Source organism: Cetorhinus maximus, chromosome 9, assembly GCF_964194155.1.
Source record: "Cetorhinus maximus chromosome 9, sCetMax3.hap1.1, whole genome shotgun sequence".
NCBI classification, from domain to species: Eukaryota; Metazoa; Chordata; class Chondrichthyes; order Lamniformes; family Cetorhinidae; genus Cetorhinus; species Cetorhinus maximus.
In genome coordinates this window covers 29226363-29250933 of record NC_135887.1, presented here as the reverse complement: position 1 = coordinate 29250933, position 24571 = coordinate 29226363, and the positions used below count along the sequence as shown (strand labels likewise).

Sequence of the window (24571 nt, the reverse complement as noted above, 5' to 3'; positions counted from 1 at the left end):
TTCTATTTTAAACTGCTCAGTGAGATGATTTAAGATGATATTCTGCAGGATTGACTATAAAATAACTTATGCAAGTAAATTTAAAATTAATTTACGACAATGGAAATGCCAGTTATGATGGAATAATTATTAATATGATCCCTATGAATAGTCTTGAGTAGTTCATCGATTAATTTTATTTTTTAAAAAGTCAGGTAATAGAAAATGTATGTTTTGTGTAGCTTTTCATAAGCCATTCATTTACATGTTCCTCTCAGATGCAGGGCTGCAGTCATCTCGAACTGTAGCTACATGTGGAGGGGATTCAGTTTGTATCATTGACTGTGAAACCGGGAACGCCCTTCACAAGTACAAATCAGTTGGAGAGGTGAGTACAGTTATATAGTCTGTGGTAAATCATATACCTGGAGATGTAGGATATTGACCATGTTATTTGCGCAAAGCTCTTTCTCACCCTCTCTCTGGGTCTGTGTGTGCGCGTGCATGTGTGTCAATTTCTTTTTTCTCTAACGTTTGGAGCAAGTGTTTAATTTATCAGGAACTGAAGTAAACACAAATTGGGTATGCAAAATATGGGGTGCTCTTATTCATTTTAAACATAAGTGTGTAAACTAGGATTTTTGGACTATAATTATGATGTGTACAAATTAAAATTTAACTAAAGGTTTATTTTTTTAAGATGGGTGAAACTTGAAACACTACTTTTTGTTAGTGAGTAAGCTAGTTTCTGTGCCAGAGAGTTTTCTCTTTCTTTAAAATTGCCTTCAGGAGCCATAATTAGTGAGTTTGTAATGGTCCTCCTATCAATGATAAGATCCTGATTGTTTTATATGATTTTCCTCAGGAATTCTTTTCTCTGGCCTGGACTACTCTAACTATGATTGTTAAGGATCAGAAAAGAAAACTCAATGTGTTAGCTGCGGGTGGCCAGACGGGTGTCGTAAAGCTGATTCATGTAAAAGTGAATTACTGCTATGGGAAGATAAAGGCTCACAAGAGATCAATCTCTACTCTCTGCTTCTGTCCAAAACGGGAGACGTTTCTCTTCAGTAAGCATTGAACTTTCTATTGGAACACACTTTAAGATAATTTTGTTGGGGTGAGGAAGGAAAGTAAGTTTAAAGTTTTATCTCGTTTGAGGGAGACAAAAACATTAACAGTACTATTATAATCTTTAGCTAAAGTAAGTAACAAGATATGCTAAACTAAGCGATGGGACTTAAAATTTGTTGATATATATATAGAAGTTTACAGTACAAAATGCCATTCAAATCAGTGTTTCTGAACTGGCCCTTAAAGAAATTTCTTCTAACCTTATTCTAATACTGTAATTCTAAACTGATGCCATCTTGTCCTTAACTCCCTAACTAGAGGAGATAATCTTTACCTAGTCAAGCTATCAAACCCTTCATAATTTAAAAAATCTCCCCTTGGCTTCTCTATTCCAGTGGAAATCCAGTCCCAATATCTCATCTCTCCTCGTAACTCTACATTTTCAAGCCAGGTTTTATCCTGGTTTATCTGTGCTGTACAATATTCTATGAATATTAAATGTCCTTTCTTCTATGGGCACTCAAAAACAATATTCTAACTATGCCTACCAAGATTTTGTACAAATGTATCATACCCCTTTACTACTGTATTCTTTGCCCTACTTGATTTACTTATAAAATGGAAAATACTGTTGCCTTTTATTTACCTGCACTGTACTTTCAGGGAGTTAGACATTTGAATCCCTTGGTGTCCTTGTCCATCCATATCTTTTGGCATCTTTTCTTTGAGTGTTTCATTGGTTTTCTTTCCAAAATGTATTACCCCTTTCACATTGATTAGCATCTACCCATTTTTTTCCTTTTTAAATTCGTTCTTGGGATCTGTGCATTGCTGGCAAAGTCAGCTTTCATTACAGGTCCCTAATGATTGAGTGACTTGCTGGGCCATTTCAGAGGGGAGATAAGAGTTAACCAAATTGCTAGACTTGGCATGGAAAGCAGGCTTCCTTCCCTGAAGGGTATTAGTAAAGCAGATGGTTTTGTTTTACACAATTTGGATAGTTTCATGGTTACCATAACAGATACTAACTTTTTATTGCAGATTTATTTAATTGAATTTACATTCTCGAGCTGCCATAGTGGGATTTGAACACATGTCTCTGGATCGTTAGTGTAGACCTCTGGACTACTAGTCCAAGTAATATGACCACCACACTGCTTAACCTATGTTAACCTATGTATTGCTGGAAGTCTTTTGCAGTCCTCCTTGTCGTTTGCTAAACCTATGTTTGAGACATGAGTAAATTTTGTACTCTATTTGAAAATTGGCCAACCGGTTAACATTTCTTCCTATTTAATTTGTACCAAATTTCTCATCTCCCTGAACTTTCATCTTTCAGCATCCTTATCTTTGACTCTTCGTTACCCTTTTTTTCACATTGATTCTAGCTACATTATGGTTTATTTGCCCTCCTTCATTTCACAGAACTAAATAGAGTATCCTGTAATGCTGCTTTCTTTGTCAGACTAGAAAGATATGGATTTAGGGAGAAGTCCTGATTGCATCCTGGTAGGCATTCCCCATTCTCTTATCCCTTACATATTGTTCATAAAAATGCTGCAACCAGAAATATTAATTTCCCAATCCTCTGCAAAATTGAACCATGTCATTTATATCAGTTATGGCCCAGATCTTCCAGTCAATGGGGGAGTGGGAGCATACAGTGCTGCCTGCAATTTAAACTACCCTCTTACCTCTTTAGACTGGAGACGTTTGGACCTTCCAATCCAGGCTTCAGCTTTGATCCAGTGACAAGCAGTCGGGGAAGGTGAAGTGTAATAGAAGAGCAGCCAGGTCCCCTTTCTCATGAACTGAATACAGTCCCCTTAAGGTTGTCTTCAGCTCATTGACCTGCAGAGTTTTTAAATGGATGTGTCACACCCAACACTGCTCACCCCTCCTCCCTGCCTCACCCTACCTCCCCCACCCTCCTGTCAATGCTCACCACCACCACTACCACCCCCCCCCCACAAACCCCAGTCACCCTCTGACAACGTTTGCCCTCCCTCCCTCACCAACTGGCAATGTTCACCCTACCTTCAGGCTCACCCACCCTCTCTCACTCTTTAACTATGTTCACCCTCTCTTCCTCACTCTCAACCCTCAACAATGTTCACCCACACCCTGGAGTCTTCCCCCGACTCATCTTCCAGAATCGCTGGCTCCTGCCCAGCCAGGGGAAAGGAATCATCATTGTCTGGGAGGGGTGGAGAGGCTAGTGGTGAACATTGTTGAGGGTAGTGGAAGGGAGGGGGGTGAGCATTGTTGGGGGGTACAGGAGGAGAGTGAGCATTGTTGGAGGTGTGGGGGAGTGGGTGGTGAGTGTTGTTGGTGGTGCAGGGGAATGTTCTTTAAGCCTTTTCCAGAAGAGATCCTGCTGTTAATCACTGTCCCACGCCTGGGATGAACAGCAGGAGAAGGAGTGAGTAAATATCTAAATATAGGGCATCTGAAGTCTCTGAATTGAAGGACAGTGTCAAAGCACCGTACAGAGACAGGACAGAGAGCCCCATACAGCGCAATTCTATCCATCGGACATTGAAACTTCCCGGGTAAATATTGTGTCTGTGCACGGGTTGGGACTTCAACCGGATCCTAAAGCACAACAGTGGCCAACGTCTCAGCATTCACTGCTGTTGCCATCGGAAGACTCTACCTTATGTTACACTTTTCCATAGCTACTAATACATCTAACTTGCCAATTTTACTTTACATGCTTTGCACATTCACACACATGCCACTCAATCCCAACTCATATTTTTATTTTCTTTTGAGATTTTAAATATTATTTGTATCCCTTGTCCCTTCTACAATTGTGTTTATCTCTATCTCAAAGCTTTTCTCCTTTGATATTTTACTATTTCAGCTGAGCTTTATACTTCTATTCCAATAACTATTCATTCTGCAGAGTAGATAGGGAGAAGCTGTTCCCACTTGTAAAAGGATCAAGAATGAGAGGGCACAGATTTTAAGTGATTTGCAAAAGAACTAATGGGACATGAGAAAAAACTTTTTCACACAACGAGTGGTCCAGGTCTGGAATGCACTGCCTGGAAGTGTAGTGCAGGCAGATTCAATCGAGGCATTCAAGGGGGCATTAGATGATTATTTGAATAGAAACAATGTGCAAGGGTACGGGGGAAAGCAGGGCAATGGCACTAGGTCATAATGCTCATTTGGAGAGCCGTTGCAGACACGATGGGCCAAATGGCCACCTCCTGTGCTGTTAAAATTCTGAGATTCTGCGTGCTCTCTCTAGTCTCTCTAATTTTGAGTAACTTGGAACATGTACATGTACTAAAATGGCAACCAAAACTTAAAACTAAATCAGGTGTCGGGCAGAGCTTGCATTGAAAGCACCTGCATGGTCTCTGCCTTTAATACTTTCTGCCTTTTAGCTTGATTCAGTCCCACAGTTGCCAGTTTACCGTAATGTGGCAAATCTCCTAACTTTGGAATGCAGTCAGAGATATCAAAGAATTCATGGAATGTGATAAATAAAATGAAATGGATTAATTTACTTTATAAATTCCTTGTAACAATGCTGCAAAGAAAAATATTAGTCTTTATTTTGCACTTGGATCCACACATAAAACTTTCTAAAATGGACATGCATTAGTATCATGAGATACCTCAACACTGTAGGATCAGCTTACATCCTGCTGCGGCATCAGAACACACCTGAAATTATTTTGTGCTCCTTGCAGTACTTGTACAGTAAACATCCTATAACATAATACAAAGTGCTACTGAATGCTGTGGGGAAAGTATCCACTTTTTCAGGTGTTTATTTGTATTATCCATCGAAAAACACCTTACTTTTTCAGTTTATAGGAGTTATAGTAATTGTCGAATCGCGACACAACTACGAGAACACTGACTTGTTAGAAGCAAAACTATATTTATTCAAGAATGCTTGGGAGTAGGCTGCTCAGGACACCACACATGGTTCCTAGGCAGTCTACTACCCTAAACAGAGAATCAAGTGTTGTTTTATACAGCTCATAACAGGAAGTTCATACCATATAAGGTCCATACATCAGGAAATCACAGTTATGTCATGGTTAGCACGTACGTAGGGCAAGCGCAGTAATACAATTACAGGCAGATGGGACATTTCACAATAAGACAGGAGACAGTTTAACTACAACTATGTAGATAAAGATTACATAAATTGCCATAGCAGCAGATTCAATCAGGGCACCATTGTTTCATCTAGCACATAACAGGACGCAGTTGTAACCACAAACTTTTCAAAGATACTCCGTGTGATTAGTTTGCACTGCTTGATTAGTTTACATCATTCCTTACTGCAATATAATCACTTTTAGACCATTTAACCCATTAGACACTTTAGCTGACTAAAGCTCTATTCCACATTTTCCCCCCTTTTGTCCTTTAAAGGACAATCCTTACAGTCTGTCATATTCAGACCGGTGGGTATTACCCTCTAACAAGGCCAAGTCTTCCTTAAGTCAGTTTACTGTCCAGACATTAATCTTTTTCTTTAAGACAATCGCTAGGATGATCAAAATGACTATAACCAATGCTTGGAGGATTACTAGTACATGGGAAAATATTCTCAACCAAGGGTACACATTTACATTCATACCCCAGTTCCATATTCTCTCCCACCACAGGCTATTTTATTTCCCAAGTCTTTTACTATACATGCTCCTGCAAACATCAGAACCACAATCTTAGCAAAGCATTGTGGTGCCATTTTCTAGTGTGACAGTTTCTACTTTGTATTGTATATTTTGAAGCAGTTAATAGCTTAGTCTCTTGGTTTTAGCACTCTGGATTATTCTTTCAGAACTGGTTATACTGTCACAGGGTTCCATATGTCCTCCTGTTGTTGGGGCCTTTTTACAGTGAGAGGCGTGTATCCACGTTAGTTTTCCTTCAAGCTTTAAAGCTGTATAGGTAGTCAAAAGCACCAGGTACGGTCCCTCCCAACGGGGTTCCAGACAATTCTTCCGACCGAAGGTCTTTACGAACACATGGTCCCCTGGCTCGTAGGTATGGCAGACCTCAGCAGTTGCTTCCTTCTGCGCTTCTTTTACCTGGGAATAAAAACTTTGCAAGCTCTTAGTCAGTGCTATGCAGTAAGCTAACATATTTTCACTCATGCTGTGTATGTTCATTTCTTTGATGGTCAGGGGAGCGCTCATAGGCAATTTTACAGGACGGCCCATTATTATTTCATGGGGGGACAGTCCTGTCTCTCTGTTGGGACTAGATCTCATTAGCATGAGTGCTATGGGGAGTACTTCCGGCCACTTTAATACTGTTTCTGTACAGAGTTTTGCTATTTTTGTCTTAAGGATACCATTTTATCTTTCTACTGCTCTGGCTGATTGCGGGTGGTAGATGCAGGACAAGTGTTGCTTACATTGTAGTCCTTTCATCATTTCCTGGACCACTTGACCTGTAAAGTGGGGTCCGTTGTCACTAGAAATCCTTTCAGGTATTCCGAACCTAGGGATAACTTCTTTTAAAAGTAATTTGGCTACCGTGGTAGCATCGTTTTTTTCTGGTGGGGAACACTTCTACCCATCTAGAGAATAAGTCCATTATTACTAACACATATTGTAGTCCCATACATTTGGGCATTTGTATAAAGTCCATTTGCATATGTACAAAGGTTGGGGTTGTGAAGCAGGTTTAACACAAGGCGTTTTTCCCACGTTATACTTTTGACAAGTCATACATTTGGTAGCAATGCTTTCAGCAATAGAAGCAAATCCAGGTGCATACCAGGATTTTTGCATAATACAATTCATGTCCCCCCCCCCCCCCCCCACCACCACCACTTTTGCATTTTGAAAGGATGACATGCATGTGCAAGCCAGGGGAGCAGGTTCTTTGGAGCCACCACGCGGCTGTCACGGGAGATCCAAAGACCATCAGGCTTCTGGCAACAGCCAGCTGCAAGCCAAACCCTCTTTCCCTCAACATCAGCAGTGCTTTGTAATCAGGATACTTCATCAATTGTTAAAGGGTTAGAGGGAGTACTGGAATGGGCCACAACACATTGGTCGGCCACCATCCGGTCAGATCGGGCTGCTGCAGCCTTGGTCGCCCGATCTGCCTTTGCATTTCCTTTAGAAACGTCATCTTTTCGATTGGTGTGAGCAGCGCACTTAATGACAGCTACAGACTTGGGAAACAAAATAGTCTGTAACAAGTTCCTGATAATTACCCCATGTTTGACTGGATTTCCAGAGGCAGTAATAAAATCTCTCAATTTCCAAAGTGAACCAAAATCATGAACTACCCCAAAAGCATATTGCGAATCAGTCCGGATGTATTGGTATCAAAAAGAAAGCCCCACTTAAATCGACAATGGTATAATATTGTGAATTTGGAGGTATGCTGCTCAGAATGGTGGCTGGGTTAGGCACTACCGGGAAGGTTGGGATTACACAGTCATTTGCAGCTCCCGGATCTTGGACGAATCGCCATTCTTCCTTACCGGGTTTTATTTACAGGTAGGATAGGGGTATTGCAGGGGCTCATGACCGGGGCGAGAACTCCTTGCTGGAGGAGGGCCGCTACTACCTCCTGAATGCCCTTTTCCGCCGCCGGACTTAAGGGGCATTGCGCTTTCCGAGGCAACGGTTTGTCGGGGTTAACTTGAATGTGAAACGGTTCAGCAGATAGAGTTCGTCCTACCTCATTCAGGTGCTTAGCCCACAGCCGTTTTGGTACTTGCTGAAGTAATTCCTGTTCTTGTTGTCCTGCTGTTTTCGGGGTGGAATCATCTCCCGGTTGTTGGCGCTCAAACATTGTGGGGATCCTTCTTCGAGTAATGACGATCCGCACCTCGGAGTCCGGTAAAACATCGATTCTTCCATAGGGCGTCAGCCTTGAGTATGTGGGTTTCCGAGTCAAGAGTCGCTTAACCATCGGGCCCAAATCTTTTGCGTAGTGGAACATACAAGGTGCAATGCAGTGCCGATACGTCTGCATGATGGAATAGCAGCTTCGCTTTTGCTGGCAAGTCAATTTGCAAGGCTATTCCTTCGTGGCCCATATAAATGTTTCCTGTTTCCAAAAGAAAGAATGATCCCACCTGTGGGGCTGCCATTATTGCATAGTCCTGGTCATGGCCTTCCTTATCATAATATGCCGTACAATGTAACTCATAGTGCCATCGCTCACTGTCTATGTCATCTAAGGGTAAGATGTTATTCAATTGAAATGATGTTTCTTTCGGAAGGTGACACCCTCATTGCTGCCACTGCTGGGGTTGTGGGGACTGACCAAATGGGTTGTTCAATTGAAATGATCTCTGTTCTGCCTTCCTCTATACCTCCCTCTGCCTCTTTGCTGGCGCCCACTGTACAGTGGGCGCGGAGCAGGTTCAACCAGACCTGTATACATAAGCATCTCGTTCGTATTTTTTTAAAGGGTTTCTGCTGCTGATGCTGATTCTGGTGTTGGCAATGTTGCAACACACTCATTACCTCAACCAGGGGTTTGGCTTCCCATCCAATACAAGTTGTACAAAACATATTCTTCATACCAGGTTGCAAACCATTTACAATAACATTAACCATTGCAGGTCCTCCTTCACCCTCTTTTAGACCTGAACACTCTGAAAACACTTTTCGTACTCGTTTAGCATATCACGCACATCTTCGCCTGGTTTCTGCTGTGTAGCATTAATTCTAAACCAATCTACAGCCTGAGGGTAACAGTCCCTTATGGCCGTTAAGATTCGATTCCAGAGGCTAGTGAGCTCGGCCCCTGGGGTAGGTCCTTCCGGCCATTCACTTTAGTCCTTAACCTGTTTCCATTTGTTTGTTCCTAAACAGGCATCCATCAACACCTCAATGTCCTCTTTAGCGGGCTGATGGCATATTCGCAAAATTTCCATCTTTCCCTCAAATCTTCTAAATACCAATTATAATAGGCATCCCACTGGGGTTGTTTTACCTTGTCTCTTTTTGATTCTAGAGCTCCTCTTAAGTGCACTAATTTATCTGATGCATATAATACTCCAGCGTTCCCTTAGCGGGGACGGGACTATCCCCTTTAGCTGCACCTGCTCCCATACTAATTCCTACACTGTACCTGTTTCCTTAGTTCCCTTGAGACACCCTGCGTTCTCTCTCTTCCCCTTATACCTTCAAACACATTCACAGACAGGCAGCGGATCCAAACTGATCCCTACGCTGTACCTGTTTCCTTAGTTCCCTTGAGACGCCCTGTGTTCTCTCTCTTTCCCTTGTACCTTCAAACACATTCACAGACAGGCAGCGGATCACTTCTTAGCGCGTTCAATCTTTACTTAACGGCTTACCTCTTGCTTACTACGGATCCTGTCCGTACTGCGGACCCTGTCCGTCACAACCTCAGGGACTTGAACCCTAGGTAGGTAGCCACGGGATCCCAGATCCCTCCTTTTTTTTTGCTCTCTAACAGTCAGGCTATGGCAGAGGTGTACTGCTCCTGTCAAGCACCTGCATGCGTACCGGCAGCGGACAGACTCTGGTAAGTAAAATCTTACCTTATTTATATACCGGTTGAGTCGTCCGTTGCCAGGGCACTACCGTTCGGTCTCGCTTAGGTAGCCACGCTTGCCATCTCGGTGGAACCTCCAAGAAAGTACTGTCGAATCGCGACACAACTACAAGAACACTGACTTGTTGGAAGCAAAACTATATTTATTCAAGCATGCTTGGGAGTCGGCTGCTCAGGACACCACACGTGGTTCCTAGTCAGTCTACTACCCTAAACAGAGAATCCAGTGATAAAAACAAAAAACTGCGGATGCTGGAAATCCAAAACAAAAACAGAAACAGAAATACCTGGAATAACTCAGCAGGTCTGGCAGCATCGGCGGAGAAGAGCACAGTTGACGTTTCGAGTCCTCATGACCCTTCAACAGAACTAAGTAAAAATAGGAAAGGGGTGAAATATAAGCTGGTTTAAGTCCTTAAGTCCCAACAAAACTCCCCCCCGCCCCCCACACCCCCTTAAACCAGCTTATATTTCACCCCTTTCCTATTTTTACTTAGTTCTGTTGAAGGGTCATGAGGACTCGAAACGTCAACTGTGCTCTTCTCCGCCGATGCTGCCAGACCTGCTGAGTTATTCCAGGTATTTCTGTTTCTGTTTTTGTTGTTGCAGAGAATCCAGTGTTGTTCATACAGCTCATAACAGGAAGTTCATACCATATAAGGTCCATACATCTGGAAATCACAGTTATGTCATGGTTAGCACGTACATAGGGCGAGCGCAGTAATACAATTACAGGCAGATGGGACATTTCACAATAAGACAGGAGATAGTTTAACTACAACTATGTTAGATAAAGATTACATAAATTACCATAGCAGCAGATTTACTCAGGGCACCATTGTTTCATCTAGCACATAACAGGACGCAATTGTAACCACAAACTTTTCAAAGATACTCCGTGTGATTAGTTTACACTGCTTGATTAGTTTACATCATTCCTTACTGGAATATAATCACTTTTAGACCATTTAACCCATTAGACACTTTAGCTGACTAAAGCTCTATTCCACATAATCACTGACCTTGTGTTTTTAATTGCAAAGGCTGAATACATGCTTGAATACTAATGTGTACAACAAACACATTAAAGATCATAGTTTTTCTCCCAATTGTTAATGATGTCAGAATCCTCTTATCTATCCAGCCTGCTGCATCAATGGGAATTTTCACCATTCCCTCCCTTCATATCACTTACATAGTGGCTTTCATTGTAGGTAAAAAGGGAAAATTAATTATTCAATGAATGCTTCTAGAACAATGCCTTTTGGACAGTAGGTGTGAAAAAAATTCTATTGACTGAATTGGCCCTTGTTTGACATTTCCATTCATTGAGTGTGTGGAAATCTAATCTCTCTTTCTTAAATGGCCATTGCTTAAAGATCCAACTGAAGCTGTTTATTTTAATATTAGAATCACAATTGACCAGATCAATCAGCATTACATTGTACTTTAGATGCTCACAAATTTACAGTAACAAGGCAGAGGGGGGGGTGCAATAAATTATCTGTTCAAGTAGATATGACTTGGGATTGCCTGATTCTCAGTTGTTAATTTTCAGATGGTAATGTTTTAATTTATTTTCTTTAACCAGCTGGATCCTATGATAAAACCATCATCTTATGGGATATTGGTGTTCCAGATTGTGATTATAACTTCAGAGTGAGGTAAATGCTATGCAGACCTATTAAGTGAATAGAAACAGTATTCTTAAACATAACGGCATCTGTTCATTCATTGCAGATTCAAAGGGACACCACCTTTACAAAAAGCATCTTTTTCAAATTTTTTGTTGAAGGTGGAACAGAATCATGTTTTTATCAAACAAGTGCATAGATGATTGGAGAACTTCAATTAAATAGATTGATTAAGAGGAGATTTGATAGAGGTATTCAAAACCTTGAGGGGTCTGAACAGAGCAGATAGGGATAAACTTGCCCTTGGTGGAAGGATTGAGAACAAGAGAACACAGATTTAAGGCAATTGGCAAAAGAAGCAATGGTGACATGAGGAAAAACTTTCACGCAGCAAGTGGCTAGGAATGCACTGCCTGAGAGTGTGGTGAAGGCAGGTTCAGTCAAGGCATTCAAGAGGGAATTGGATTGTAAGCTGAAAAGGAAGAATGTGCAAGGCTAGGGGGGAAAGGCAGGAAGGAAATGGAGGGAGGGTACTATTAGATGAGGCGATCGAGACAGAAAGCAGCCAACAGGTTGGCCACTTGTGGGAGTAGCTGTCAAAGAGTTTTGAGCAGGGCCCAGTCCAGTTTTTCTGAAAGGATTTATTGTACAGCCAGTAGCAGATTGCAGGGGGAAATTCAGTGGCATCTGTGCTTTCAGTGTTGGCCCAAAACTAGCCTTGGTGCATCTGACTAGCAAGAGGAAGCAGCAGCAAGGTATTTTTTTTTAAAAAACACAAATATCAATATATATTGTGTAAAAAATTGAATAAAAAAGTAAATATGAAATATCTGAAAGAAAAATACCATAATTAACAATAGTGTTTTAAGGGCTCTGGCAGATATGGAAAGCCAAGCCAAATAAATTTGAGAAAAATATTATCTGGAAGGGGAAATAAAACAAAACTTAGCAGCTAAGTACATTTAAAATTTAAAAAATACATAACAAAAGAATTTTCAAAATTCAGTACTCAACTGGCAGAGGACATCTTTAGAGCTGAAGGAACTCTAATACTCCATGGTGCCACTCAGTGGGTAAAATGTGCAAAATCATGCAATATTTTGCCACATTTTCTCTCTGTAAAATACCAGCTGTCGTGTCTCAAACATTACATGACAGGACAGCTTTCATACCCAAAATACCTCTCGTTATGCCACTTACAAATTAAAGTAAACGTGAACACTTTTGTAATGATATTTATCGTAGGAAAAAGTTGAAATTGATCTTTTTCATGCATTTTAAAATGGAATGCCTTGCTTCATGTACTAAATTTAATATTTAATAGATCTGAAACACTTTTGCACATCCTAACAGAATTAATTAGGCTCCACACAAATGTTAATGTAAAATCAAAGTACTGTGGATGCTGGAAATCATAAATAAAACAGAAAATGCCAGAAATGCTCAGCAGTTCAGGCAGCATCTGTGAAGAGAAAAACAGAGTGAATAGCTGGGATTTTGTCAGGCCAACGTGGATCTTGCCGGGCGGCTGTTGAACCAGTGGGGCCACCGGCAGGCCTTCCCCATGACTCAGGCCCCAGGCAGTGGAATTTCTGCAGACCAATCTGAGGCCGGTAGCTCCTCATGCCGTCAGCACCAGTGGGAGTGGTGACTTCTGGTGGCATTGCATCCACCAGAGGCCTAAGATCATTGTGGGATCCCAGACCACAGGTGGGTGAAGGCAGGATGGGGTCGCGGGGTGGGGTGGGTTGGTGGTTGGAGACAAGGGCAGAGGGTTGCTTTCAGTGGCCATTCCCTTGCCTGCTTGCCAGTTCCCGTGATAGGGCACAGAGTGCCTGACTACAAGGGGACACCCCTCTGTGAGACTGCTGCGAGCTGAGAGGTTTGCTGAGTGGCCTCCCGAGGGCACAGGAAAGCTGTGCGGCTCCCATTTAATCTCTGACCCACCGCTAAGTTGCGGTTGTTTCAGGGATAATGGGTGTCAATTGGCTCATTAATGAACCTAATTGACACCCTACTGCTGGCGGCTGGGAATTACTCGTCAGTCCCTTCCACCCTCCCACTTAATTGGGGGAGGTTCTGCCTCTGCCAGAAAGCTGATGTGTGGCCTCTCCCATAATTAAGTGGGCCTGGCCACCATGTTTCCCATCGCGATGGATGAATTAAATTCCACCCAATGTTTCAGGTCAAAAACCTTTTGTACGTTCTGATCAAAGGTTTTTAACATGAAGTATTAACTCCACATGAATGTGTTCTTTCATTATGAATTTCTTTCAATTTCTTGTATGTATATCATTGATCTTATTTCATATTCTTGTATATTAAGCAGAATTTCTAATAAATAGGTGATATAATTATAAAATGAATGATCAGCATATTATTATGCAGCACTGATATTGAATAGAGACACTGGAACACTAATTGGCGTGCTACTAAGCCAAGTTCCAAAAGAGGGTTTTTTTAAAGGATATTTTTCTTTGGAAGAATAGGGAGTTGTAACCACTCTGATTAAATCCAGTTTTCTTTGTGTTCTCTCATTGTAATAGTCAATTGCTGGTTTTGAAAGTTTGTTCAGTACCTTTGAAGATGAGTCTTGTTCCAACCTGCCCTGATCAATACCTTGTGGCCGCCTGCGAAGGAGGATGCTTTGCCTGGGACATCACACTAACAAAATATGAGGGCAAAAGGTAAATAGTTTACTTTAAATGTATTAGCATTCAGTGACATTTTTGACTAATTTGTACTCTGCCTCCTCAAAGTTCTCACCCTTACTGGGGTGGAATTTCATGGGTTCCAGTGACTCTCCTTGTATCAGGTTAAAATGCCTCCAATAATTCTACAATTTTCTTTTACAAGTATCCTACAATGTCCTCAAGGGAAAGCTTCTATAAGTACGTAAGGAGAAAAAGATTAGTGAAGACAAATGTAGGTCTCTTACAGTCCAAAACAAGAGAATTTATAATAGAGAACAAGGAAATGGCAGAGCAATTAAACAACTACTTTAGTTTTGGCTTCACAGAGGAAGATACAAATGACTTCCCAGAAATACTAGGGAATCAAAGGTCTAGTGAGAAGAAGGAATTTAAGAAAATTAGTATTACTAAAAAAAAATGCTGGCGAAATTAATGGACTGAAAACCAATAAATCCCCAGGGCCTGATAATCTACATCCCAGGGTACTAAAGAAGGTGGCCATAGAAATAGTGGATGTGTTGGTTGTCATCTTTCAAAATTCTGTAGATTCTGGAACCGTCCCGGCAGATTGGAGGGTGGCAAATGTAACCCCACTATTTAAAAAAAGGGAGGGAGGGAGAAAACATCAAATTACAGACCGGTTAACCCAACATCAGTAGTAAGGAAAATGCTAGAGTCTATTATAAAGAATGTGATAGCAGGACACATAGAAAATATCAGAGGAATTAGACAAAGTCAACATGGATTTATGAAAGGGAATTCATGTTTGACAAACCTACTGGAGGTTTTTGAGGATGTAACTAGCAGAATAGATAAGGGAGGACCAATGGATGTGGTTTATTTGGATTTTTAGAAAGCTTTTGATAAAGCCCCACACAAGAGGTTAGTATGCAAAATTATATGCACATGGGATTGGTGGTAATATATTGGTGTGGATTGAGAATCGGTTAGCAGACAGGAAACAGAGTAGGAATAAATGAGTCTTTTTCAGAATGGCAGGTTGTGACTATTGGGGTACCACAGAGATCAGTGCTTGGGCCCCAGTTATTCACAATATGTATCAATAATTTGGCTGAGGGAACTAAATGTAATATTTCCAAGTTTGCTGACAACACCAAACTAGATGGGAATGTGAATGGTGAGGAGGATGTTAAGAAGCTTCAAGGCGATTTAGTCAAGTAGAGTGAGTGGGCAAATACATGATGGATGCAGTATAATGTTGATAAGTGTGAAGTTATTCACTTTGGTAGGAAAAACAGAATGGCAGAGCATTATTTAAATGGTGATAGATTGGGAAATGTTGATGTACAAAGGGACCTGGGTGTCACTGAAAGCAAGCATGTAGGCACAGCAAGCAGTTAAGAAGGCATATGGTACGCTGGCCTTCATTGCGAGAGGACTTGAGTGCAGGACCAAGGAAGTCTTACTGCAGCTGTATAGGGCCTTGGCAAGACCACACCTGGAGTATTGTGTGCAGTTTTGGTCTCCTTACCTAATAAAGGATATACTTGCCTTGGAGGGAGTACAGCGAAGGTTCACCAGATTGATTGATTGGGATGGCAGGATTGTCATTTAAGGAGAAATTGGGCCGTCTAGGCCTGTATTCACTGGAGTTTAGAAGAATGAGAGGGGATCTCATTGAAACATATAAAATTCTGACAGGGATGGACAGACTGGATGCAGGGATGGGTCTCTGGCGGGGGCGGGGGGGAGGGGTTGGTCTAGAACAAGGGGTCACACTCTCAGGATACAGGGTAGGCCATTTAGGACTGAGATGAGGAGAAACTTCTTCACTCAGTGGGTGGTGAACCTGTGGAATTCTCCACCACAGAGGGCTGAATATATTTAAGAAGGAAATACATAGATTTTAGGACTCTAAAGGCATCAAGGGGTGTGGGGAGAGAGCAGGAGTATGGCGTTGAGATAGAGGATCAGCCATGATCATATTGAATGGCAGAGCAAGCTCGAAGGGCCGAATGACCCATTCCTGCTTCTATTTTTCTATGTTTCTATGTCTGCTTTTCCAACAGTCTGTCTAATGTGTCTTCCCTTTCCAAGTTCCCTCCCCTGCCTCCACTGTTCCACTATCAGTGTTGGACCATACAACTATCATTCCTTTGCAATCTGGATATCCCTTATGAAACCCCTCTGCCTTGGTACTCCTCTCCCACCTTCAGCACCACCTCAAAAGCTGTTTATTTCTTTTGTTTGTTCACCTCCAGTAATTTTCAGAAGCTTTCAGAGTAAGAGAGGATGCTTCAGAGGGATGCCATGTAGGTCAGACCTTTGGAGAAGTGCACTCTCTTCCCCTGCTGGCATTCAGCCCTCTGTTATGCAAAAGGAGTAACATACCTCCTCCCTTTAGCAGATGTTGGTGGAAGCTTCTCTTGCCAAAGGGAGTTGCACCAGTATACTCCTGGTTGAATCACCGCAATGTGACTACCTGACTGACCCAGTTCTGCAAGTCCTGACAAACCTGGCTGGGAATGACCATGAGGCCCTATCTGCTGCCCTGAGTTAGAGAGGCCCACGCTAGACATTTGCCAAGTTATCAAAGTCTATTTTTTTTTTAACAAACGCAATTTATCTAAATTTTTCAAAAAACAAAAAAAAAAACATTTCATTTTGGGTTAAATTTCTTCCAATTTCTCTTCTTGCGACCACATAAACTCTGTATGAGATGATGAAAGCAAGTCACTGGAGGGCAGAAATTACAGCATCTGGAGGCTAATTTTCCCATTTTACGAGCTTGATTTTTACTGACTGCTAATATTGAGTGGCTGAATTTGGGCTTCAGCAGTGAAGGAATAAAATCTGCATCTAAGTACTACCGAGGCACAAAGATTGTGCTGCACTTTTTACCTGTTTTAATTTTATTAATTTGCAAGTACATTTCCTCACAAGTGGAGGAATGTCGCAGTTGGTACTAGAAATTGCAAATTTGTGACCTGTTATGGAAATGAAATGCATTTTTTGTATGCTACTGAATGCAGTGCTTCACTGTGAAATTAACATATGGCTTTCCACCTGTATTGTTAGAAACATTAAGATGGAATTTGTGTTCCCAATTTACAATAAAAAAGATGGTAAATCTGATCGCTATATTGTTGATTCGTTGGCCTTCTGCAATGATGATCTTGTAGGTAAGTGTACTGGGATTTGATGGAAATTATAGGAACATTACACTCAGACCCATTTAAATTTGAGATGAATTAATTTAATTTAAATGTTTACCAAGTTGGCTTTGCTTCTGTAACCTAAGTTCGTAACCGATCCATTCTGATGGAATCAAAGCTTATTTTCTAAATATACTGAATTTGAGCAGTTTCAGTTAGTTGTCCAGTTTCTTACTTACATCAGCATAAAGTTGCACTTTCTTACGCACAGCCATGATAGGGTAAAATTGACCTAAAGCAAATTATTCTGCAACTTTGGTTTTAAAACCTTGCATTTGAAACCAAATTTCCCTAAATAAGCAAGTGGCTATTTTTCTAACTTCAGGTGCCAATGATGAAGTTACTGTGTAGTTATTGTTGAGCAGAGGTCAGTAGTGTTTTTCAGATTAGAATATTCCAGCACTTTTTAATGGTAAACAGACTTATCACAGTTTAACTCATTCTTACAATATCAATTACAATTATTTATATTCTGCATAACTTTTAACAAGTGTTTATGCACAGCAATAATTAAAACTTTTGGACTATTGAAGCTGCAATGTTTAAGTGTTTTGTCATTACACAGCTTCCAAAACTTCCATGCAAGGCTCAATATACCTGTGGAGCTGGAGTCAAACTTTAAAAACATGGAACAAACACAATACAAAAGTGAATGCAGTAATTCTGAGAGAGATGGAGTGGTCAAATACAGATGAAGTTTACATAGCACTCACTGCTTGTCCAGGTTAGTGCACAAGATCTCTGGAGTGACAAAACATTGATAAGATTTTCAATAAGACAGGGCTGCATTTTACTTTCCATCACCAGGTGTGTTTCTGGCAGGGGCGGCACATAAAATAGGGTGGGTGCCCACCCCACCACCTTCCCTGCTCAACCCCATAATACCGGAGGGAGGGTGGAGGGGCAAGCGAGTGCCAAACTCGGCAGCCCACCCACCACATTTGAATAGGTAATCAAGGATCAATTAGGCTTGTTACAAAGCCAGTTGACCCTGACAATATGCTGCCCATGCCATAAAACGTCTGACCTGGGCAGGAGTGGGCAGCTGATTATTTTTTAAAAATTCACCCTTCAAAGGATAGGAGGGAAGTGAGCGTTCGATGTTCGGAGGTGGCCCCTCAAAATCGAACTTGCCCCACCTCCTGACCTGTCAAAACCCTCCCTGCCCAAGACCCTGTACTTAGCGGTCCCGTGGATCCCTGGGCCTTATACCTCTTCTTGCAGTCCTGGCGCAACCACTAATGCGCTCTTGGAGCTGCCGGGACTGATGGAGCTGCTGGTCAGTCGGATTGGCTGGCCGTTCCAGACAGCAGGACCTCCTCCCCCGTGAGTGGCGCAAGTCCCAGATTGCCCTTGTTTAGCCCACCCACAGAGTGGCTGTGACAGGGCTCCACACTGGCTTTGCTTGAGGTGGTGGCCGTGAGGCAAGCCGTCTGTCCACTGTTTTATTCGGCTCAGAAAGTGCTGCAAAAACTCAGCAGGCCTGGCAGCATCTGTGGAAAGAGAAACAGTTAACGTTTCGAGTCTGTATGACTCTCCTTTGGAAACCCCTGAACTGTTGGGTCCTGAAGAAGAGTCATATGGACTCGAAACATTAACTCTGCTTCTCTCTCCACAGCTGTTGCCAGACATGCTGAGGTTTTGGAGCACCTTGTTTTTATTTCAGATTTCTAGCATCCACAGTATTTTGCTTTTATTGATAAGACCCTTGTCCTTTTCCAACAAATACTATTGTTTCTGTTTCTTCTTCCAGGGTACTGAATAAAATCTATTGGCTATGACTTAGTTAAACAGTGAACTATTTTGAAGGATAGTGATGTTTGAATTAAAGGGGAAACTGTATTCTATCAAATTATCTCACAAACCTAAATAATATGTAATTACAGCACAACTTATTAAATTGCTTCACGAAATGTTTTTTCCCCCAAGTACAGGGAGTATTATGTAGACAAAATGTTATAGTGGTAGATAAGTATATTGGTATTAGGATTTGCTGGTATTTTAGTTATTTCCTGTTTACTGTTTTAACATAACTGGTTAGAGGCAGCCTGGGGACATCACTGAAACTTGTGTGACATCACAACAGAGCTGTAGGCATGACATTAAAACAGTGTTCTTGGAGCCTTATGATGTGTTAAGGTCTTGAATAGAGTAGACCATTCTTTGTAATACATACAAATAGAATGAGAGATCTTCCAATTCAGTACAAGAATTAGTTCCTGATAAAAACAAGTTACAGTGGAAATTGCCAAAAGCCATGGAAGCCTAGTCTGGAGACAACTTTGTTATTAATCCTTGACTGTTTGTGATTGGAATTATCAGGTAGATGGAACCTTGGTTTAATGTCTCATCTAAAAGACAGCACCTAGGACAATGCAGTACTTCCTCAGTACTGCACTGGGGTGTCAGCCTTAATTTTTGTGCTGAAGCCCTGGAGTGGGACTTGAACCTAGATCCTTGTGACTCGAAAGGGAAAGTCCTACCAACTGAGCCACAGCTGGCACAAAATGTGCCAGTCAGGATTGGTGCCTCAGGACAAGTGCTGTGCTCTACTCAAACCAAACCAGTTCTGCCAGTGAAACTATGGGAAAGAGATTCAAGTTTTGGAAACATTGCAGAGATGGTCCTATGGGATAAATTAGCAGTAATCTGTTTTTTGTTTAATGATGTTGATTGAGAGATGTATTGTCCAACCAAGACAGCAGAAGAATTTCCTTACTCTCCTTTGAGTGGTCCCTCAGACTGCAGAGGCATCAGATTAGATTATGTGTACAAACCTCTGGGGTGGGGCTTGGACTCTTAACCCTCTGATTTAAAGGTTAGACTGCTATCACTGAGCCAAGGCTGATATTTTGAAAAGTCACAGATTCTCTGTCTGGTCTAAAATTCCCTGAACTTCTGGAGAATTTTCTTTTTGAGACGGGGAATGAAATAATGGAAAAATTATTTTTAAAGATGATCTGAGGCAGAAAAGGCCAGGAAAGCTGATTTGCCCTGAAAAATAAATCTGCAATATCTTCAGGATTATTTCTTAAAATGGTTGCATATATATTGCCAACCCTCCCTTGGTTTTTGATTCCTAGGATGTAGTTGCTGGAAGGTGTTAAGGACTAAGGGATGTGGGTGATTTTCACATAATGCGCCAGATAGGATAATATTGGCCACCCCGTTTTACACTCTGGTTTTACTTCTCGTTGAACGGAAATAAATTTGGGCAATGTGTAAAATAGGCAGCTGATCCAATTCTATCTCTTCCCTGACAAATGAGTTAGTTTAAAATTACCACTTTGACATACAATAAGGGCCAGCGATATAGAAAGATTATTTATTTAATCTTCTGATATTAGGTGGCAAAAATCTCCAGAAGTTCAGGGAACTTTAGACCAGGCAGAGAATCTGTAACTTTTCAAAGTGTCAGCCTTGGCTCAGTGATAGCAGTCTAACCTTTAAATCAGAGGTTTAAGAGTTCAAGCCCCACCCCAGAGGTTTGTACACATAATCTAATGCCTCTACAATCTGAGGGACCACTCAAAGGAGAGCAGGGAAATTCTTCTGCTGTCTTGGTTGGACAATACATCCCTCAATCAACATCACTAAACAAAAACAGATTACTGCTAATTTATCCCATAGGACCATCTCTGCAATGTTTCCAAAACTTGAATCTCTTTCCCATAGTTTCACTGGCAGAACTTGTTTGGTTTGACTAGAGCACAGTGCTCGTCCTGAGGCACCAATCCTGACTGGCACCTTTTGTGCTCAGTTGGTAGGACTTTCCCTTTCGAGTCATAAGGGTCCCACTCCAGGGCTTCAGCACAAAAATAATAAAATACGCATAAAGAATTTTGTACCTTTTGTTGTATCGTAGTATCTATTCAATGATGTTGATATCAATATCATGTTATATAGCTTGTTAAGATATGACCTTGGTTATGGTCCCAATTTCAGAGCACTCTTCTTTGACTTCCATTGCCTAGTCCCTTGCTTGTCTTTACCTGATATTGATGTATTTCAAATACCAAACACATAGTACAAATATTAAACTTATAGCTATGAAAGGTTGAAGAATAAACATGTGAGTTTACCTGACAGCATTGCAGTAATTTAACAGAATGGATTCTTTCCGCAGTCGAAAACTACCTCATATGTGGAGATGAGAAGGGAGACATTTGGATGTATGAGCTCGATGGGTTCAACAATGAAGAAATTACTCCTGGCAAGGCCTCACCAACACAGGTACCCCATACTGCTGCAACATTAATGGCAAATTAAACTTCTTTATAATGAGTTGAAAAACTAATTGAATACTGTTTTAAATGGTTTGTCTATTCATCTGTATCTATTCATCATGTGCAACGGAATCTTAAGATAGCAAAAGTTTCTGTGAACTTAAAATGAAATGTTATTTCATCCTCTTCTCTGCTTTCCTCGCTCTCCATATATCCCTAAAAATCCATAACCAGAATACCTGTAACATGTTTTCTAGAGCAGTACTGCTTCAAAATCAAATTACCTCACTCTGTCAGATGACTGCCCTCTTTCCCATGGCCTACAACGTGCCCCACTGCCTTTGCCTTATTCTCTTTTTTTCAATAGTTGTCAATGGTTACATTCTTACTGATCCCAGTGGTGCGGGAAATACCCTGTGAAACATAATATCCGTCTTCAGCCTTTGGATCTGATAATTAGTCCTTGTATTCTGCCTATGTCTAGAAGGAACATCAAAAATCATGTTTTCCAGTGATTCAAATATTATTTTTATGTGCGATTCTAACCAAGATTTTTCATTGTTATTTTTTGTTCTTTATGATCTCAGATATATTCCTATATATTTTTCCCAGCCAGAAAAGAAGGCAACCTGTTAAGCCAGGTAAACAGCTTAGGTACACAAGAGTGGCTTAGGACTGATGCATCATCTGTTCAATGCCCCCTCTGATAACAGATTCCAAAACACCACATGAAGAAATGTTTCTTCACTCAACTGAACTTAACAGTTCTGCAACTAGGCTCACTTGGTTCTCCCTAATTAGAATGTGACTTTACCTCTTTTTTTTAAACCTAAAATTGTTCCCCTGTTAAGAACATTCCCATAGGGGAAAACTGCATTGTTAATGCGGTGAATTTTAAAAATAGAGCACTTGATTTTTTTTTTAATACAAGTGTGCAAGTGGCAGTATCATACGTTTTATATACTCGTACCACTGTTTATTCTGGTTTTCAGTTGATTGCCAAGGTGAAGGGGGTGAAGGGGAAGGGAATGAAATGCTTCCTTCACAAAAAACTTTATTTCTTATTATTTTTACTGTGTGAATTTTTTAAGATGAATTACACTAGGAGTTTGATTTTCCAACGTCCCACAGGTCAGCCTCTTTGCCATTGCTCTAAGGATAGGTGGGGAAGGCATTTATGGAACACTGCAGCTTCACTGTTAAGCGTTTAATGATTATACACCTGCATTGGAATGCACAACATTCATGTATCTGAGAATTTGGCATCTATACTCATAAAATATTAGGTGGTGGATGGTAGTTTAGCTCATTTACTCACTTTGTTCACGTTCATGTGCATTTGCAGATTCTCAAGTGGCCAGCCATAAAAGCACAAGGGGAAATAATTGAAGGAACATTGATAAATAATGTAACCACGGACCCAGAATTTAAATACCTTGTAGCAGTGACAGATAAAAACATCATTGTTATTTGGAAAAGAACATAACGTTTTCAGCAAGGGATCAGAACAACTGGATGTCCAGAATCCAAATTTACAGCCATCTTGACTTCAAATGGTGCTGAATGACGCTGTATAGCATTCCAGTATTGTATTCCAAATAGTCCTGCATTTTAATCCGAGATTCCTGAGCCCCTTCTGGATGACAAATGTGCCTTTTTAAGAAGATGGACAAAGTTGAAGAGTCATTGAGCCGATGTAATAAATACTAGCAGATCAATTGCAGTGCTGCTCATGGTTAAGTCAGAGGATATGCTGAGCAATAAATACAGAAATGTTTCTAGCATATAACGCACAATTTATTATTGTATTACTAGTATGTTTTTATGTGTGACTTGCATCCTGTAGGCCTTAAAGAAACATGGTTTATTTGTATGTTAACTGCTTTTAAGCAGATCCTCTGAGCAATCAGGAATCTGATTTGAGTTTTTTAATATACTCTTTTCTCACCCCGCACCTCACTCCCTCCCCGCAATTCCCAACAAGTGTGAATTTTAAAATCAGTGAGAAGCTACTTCCTGTTGCTGGAAAAATGTTATCTGTATGTTAGATATTATTGGCCTTTTTTTAAAATGTACTTTTTTTTAAAAAATGCAGACGTTTGCATGCACGACATGAATTGTCAAAGTAAACATTGTCATGTTGAGAAATGTTAAAAATGCCATACAATGTCTAGTACACATTTTGTGTCCGTCACGCTTCTAGTTTCATGATTTCACTGTCAAATTTATGTGTCGCACTTCAAAAACGTATAAACAAAGGCAGCCCTTTGGCACAGGAGCCAGAATGTGCCTATCCTCAAAGGGATTTTACCAAACACTTGAAAGGTCGAGAAAGCGAGTGTTGTAACCTGAATCTTGAAGAGACATTAAACCTTGACTTAACCTTAACAGTATTAAACTTTGAGTCCTTAGAGGGACACATCTTAGCCTTACCAGCAGACTTACCTCATGGTATAATATGGGTATTGTATGTATTAAAAGTCTTGTGTCTAGGGCAAGTCGGTTACAAATCATCTGCTACACCTTGCTTAGCTAAAATAATTTTTTTTTAAAAGCAAAAACTAGCCATTGACCTGGAACTTAAAATTACAAGCACTTTCACACTGTAAATTTCATTCATTGAATAACAGTTAAACTCTGATTTGAGGTAGTGCTTACAAACAAAAGTTAGATGTTGTAGTTTTAAAGAGACGGAGCCCCTGCTTAATAACAGAACAATACTATCTGTATCAAAAGTAAAAATACATGGAAAAACTCAGCAGGTCTGACGGCATCTGCGGAGAGGAACACAGTTACCATTTCAAGTCAACAGAACTAAGTAAAAATAGAAAAGAGGTGAAATATAAGCCGGTTTAAGGGTGGGGGCGTGGTGGTGGGACAGGTAGAGCTGGATAGAGGGCCAGTGATAGGTGGAGATAGCCAAAAGATGTCATAGACAAAAGGACAAAGAGGTGTTGAAGGTGGTGATATTATCTAAGGAATGTGCTAATTAAGGGTAGAAAGCAGGACAAGCAAGGTACAGGTAGCCCTAGTGGGGGTGGGGTGGGGTGAAGGGAAGGGATCGAAATAGGCTAAAAGGTAGAGATAAAACAATGGATGAAAATAGATTTAAAAATAATGGAAATAGGTGGGAAAAGAAAAATCTATATACATTATTGAAAAAAGAGTGGAGGAGAGAGTTCATGATCTAAAATTGTTGAACTCAATATTCCGTCCGGAAGGCTGTAAAGTGCCTAGTTAGAAGATGAGGTGCTGTT

General features: G+C 40.9%; 2 protein-coding genes across 5 annotated transcripts in view; one reads left to right on the top strand and one right to left on the bottom strand.

Annotated features, from left to right (window-relative positions):
- The window catches only part of lrwd1 (leucine-rich repeats and WD repeat domain containing 1), a 47788-nt gene extending 24042 nt beyond the window's left edge, over positions 1-23746 (top strand). For 3 of the 4 annotated variants that reach the window (XM_078548402.1, XM_078548403.1, XM_078548404.1), the window contains 8 exons: positions 258-367; positions 845-1049; positions 11177-11249; positions 13766-13906; positions 16952-17055; positions 17654-17812; positions 21215-21321; positions 22660-23746. In XM_078548402.1, the coding sequence (XP_078404528.1) occupies positions 258-367; positions 845-1049; positions 11177-11249; positions 13766-13906; positions 16952-17055; positions 17654-17812; positions 21215-21321; positions 22660-22800 (1040 nt within the window). In that variant the 3' untranslated portion in view covers positions 22801-23746. The remainder of the gene's footprint in view (positions 1-257; positions 368-844; positions 1050-11176; positions 11250-13765; positions 13907-16951; positions 17056-17653; positions 17813-21214; positions 21322-22659) is intronic. The other variant, XR_013577520.1, reaches the window with a different exon arrangement.
- LOC144684531 (uncharacterized) lies at positions 5701-8069 on the bottom strand. The gene is made up of 2 exons (XM_078548405.1): positions 7732-8069; positions 5701-6119 (listed from the first exon to the last, which is right to left on the bottom strand). The coding sequence occupies exons 1-2, from the start codon at positions 8026-8028 to the stop codon at positions 5823-5825; spliced, it is 594 nt and encodes a 197-aa protein (XP_078404531.1). The 5' UTR covers positions 8029-8069; the 3' UTR covers positions 5701-5822.
- Positions 23747-24571: the final 825 nt, after the last annotated feature.

Excerpts from the sequence above, each read along its gene's own strand:
- LOC144684531 (XM_078548405.1), bottom strand. The coding sequence starts at position 8,028 with ATGCAGACGTATCGGCACTGCATTGCACCTTGTATGTTCCACTACGCA. Across the intron at positions 6,120-7,731 it reads GGGCTAAGCACCTGAATGAG|GTAAAAGAAGCGCAGAAGGA; the intron begins GTAGGACGAACT and ends TTTTATTCCCAG.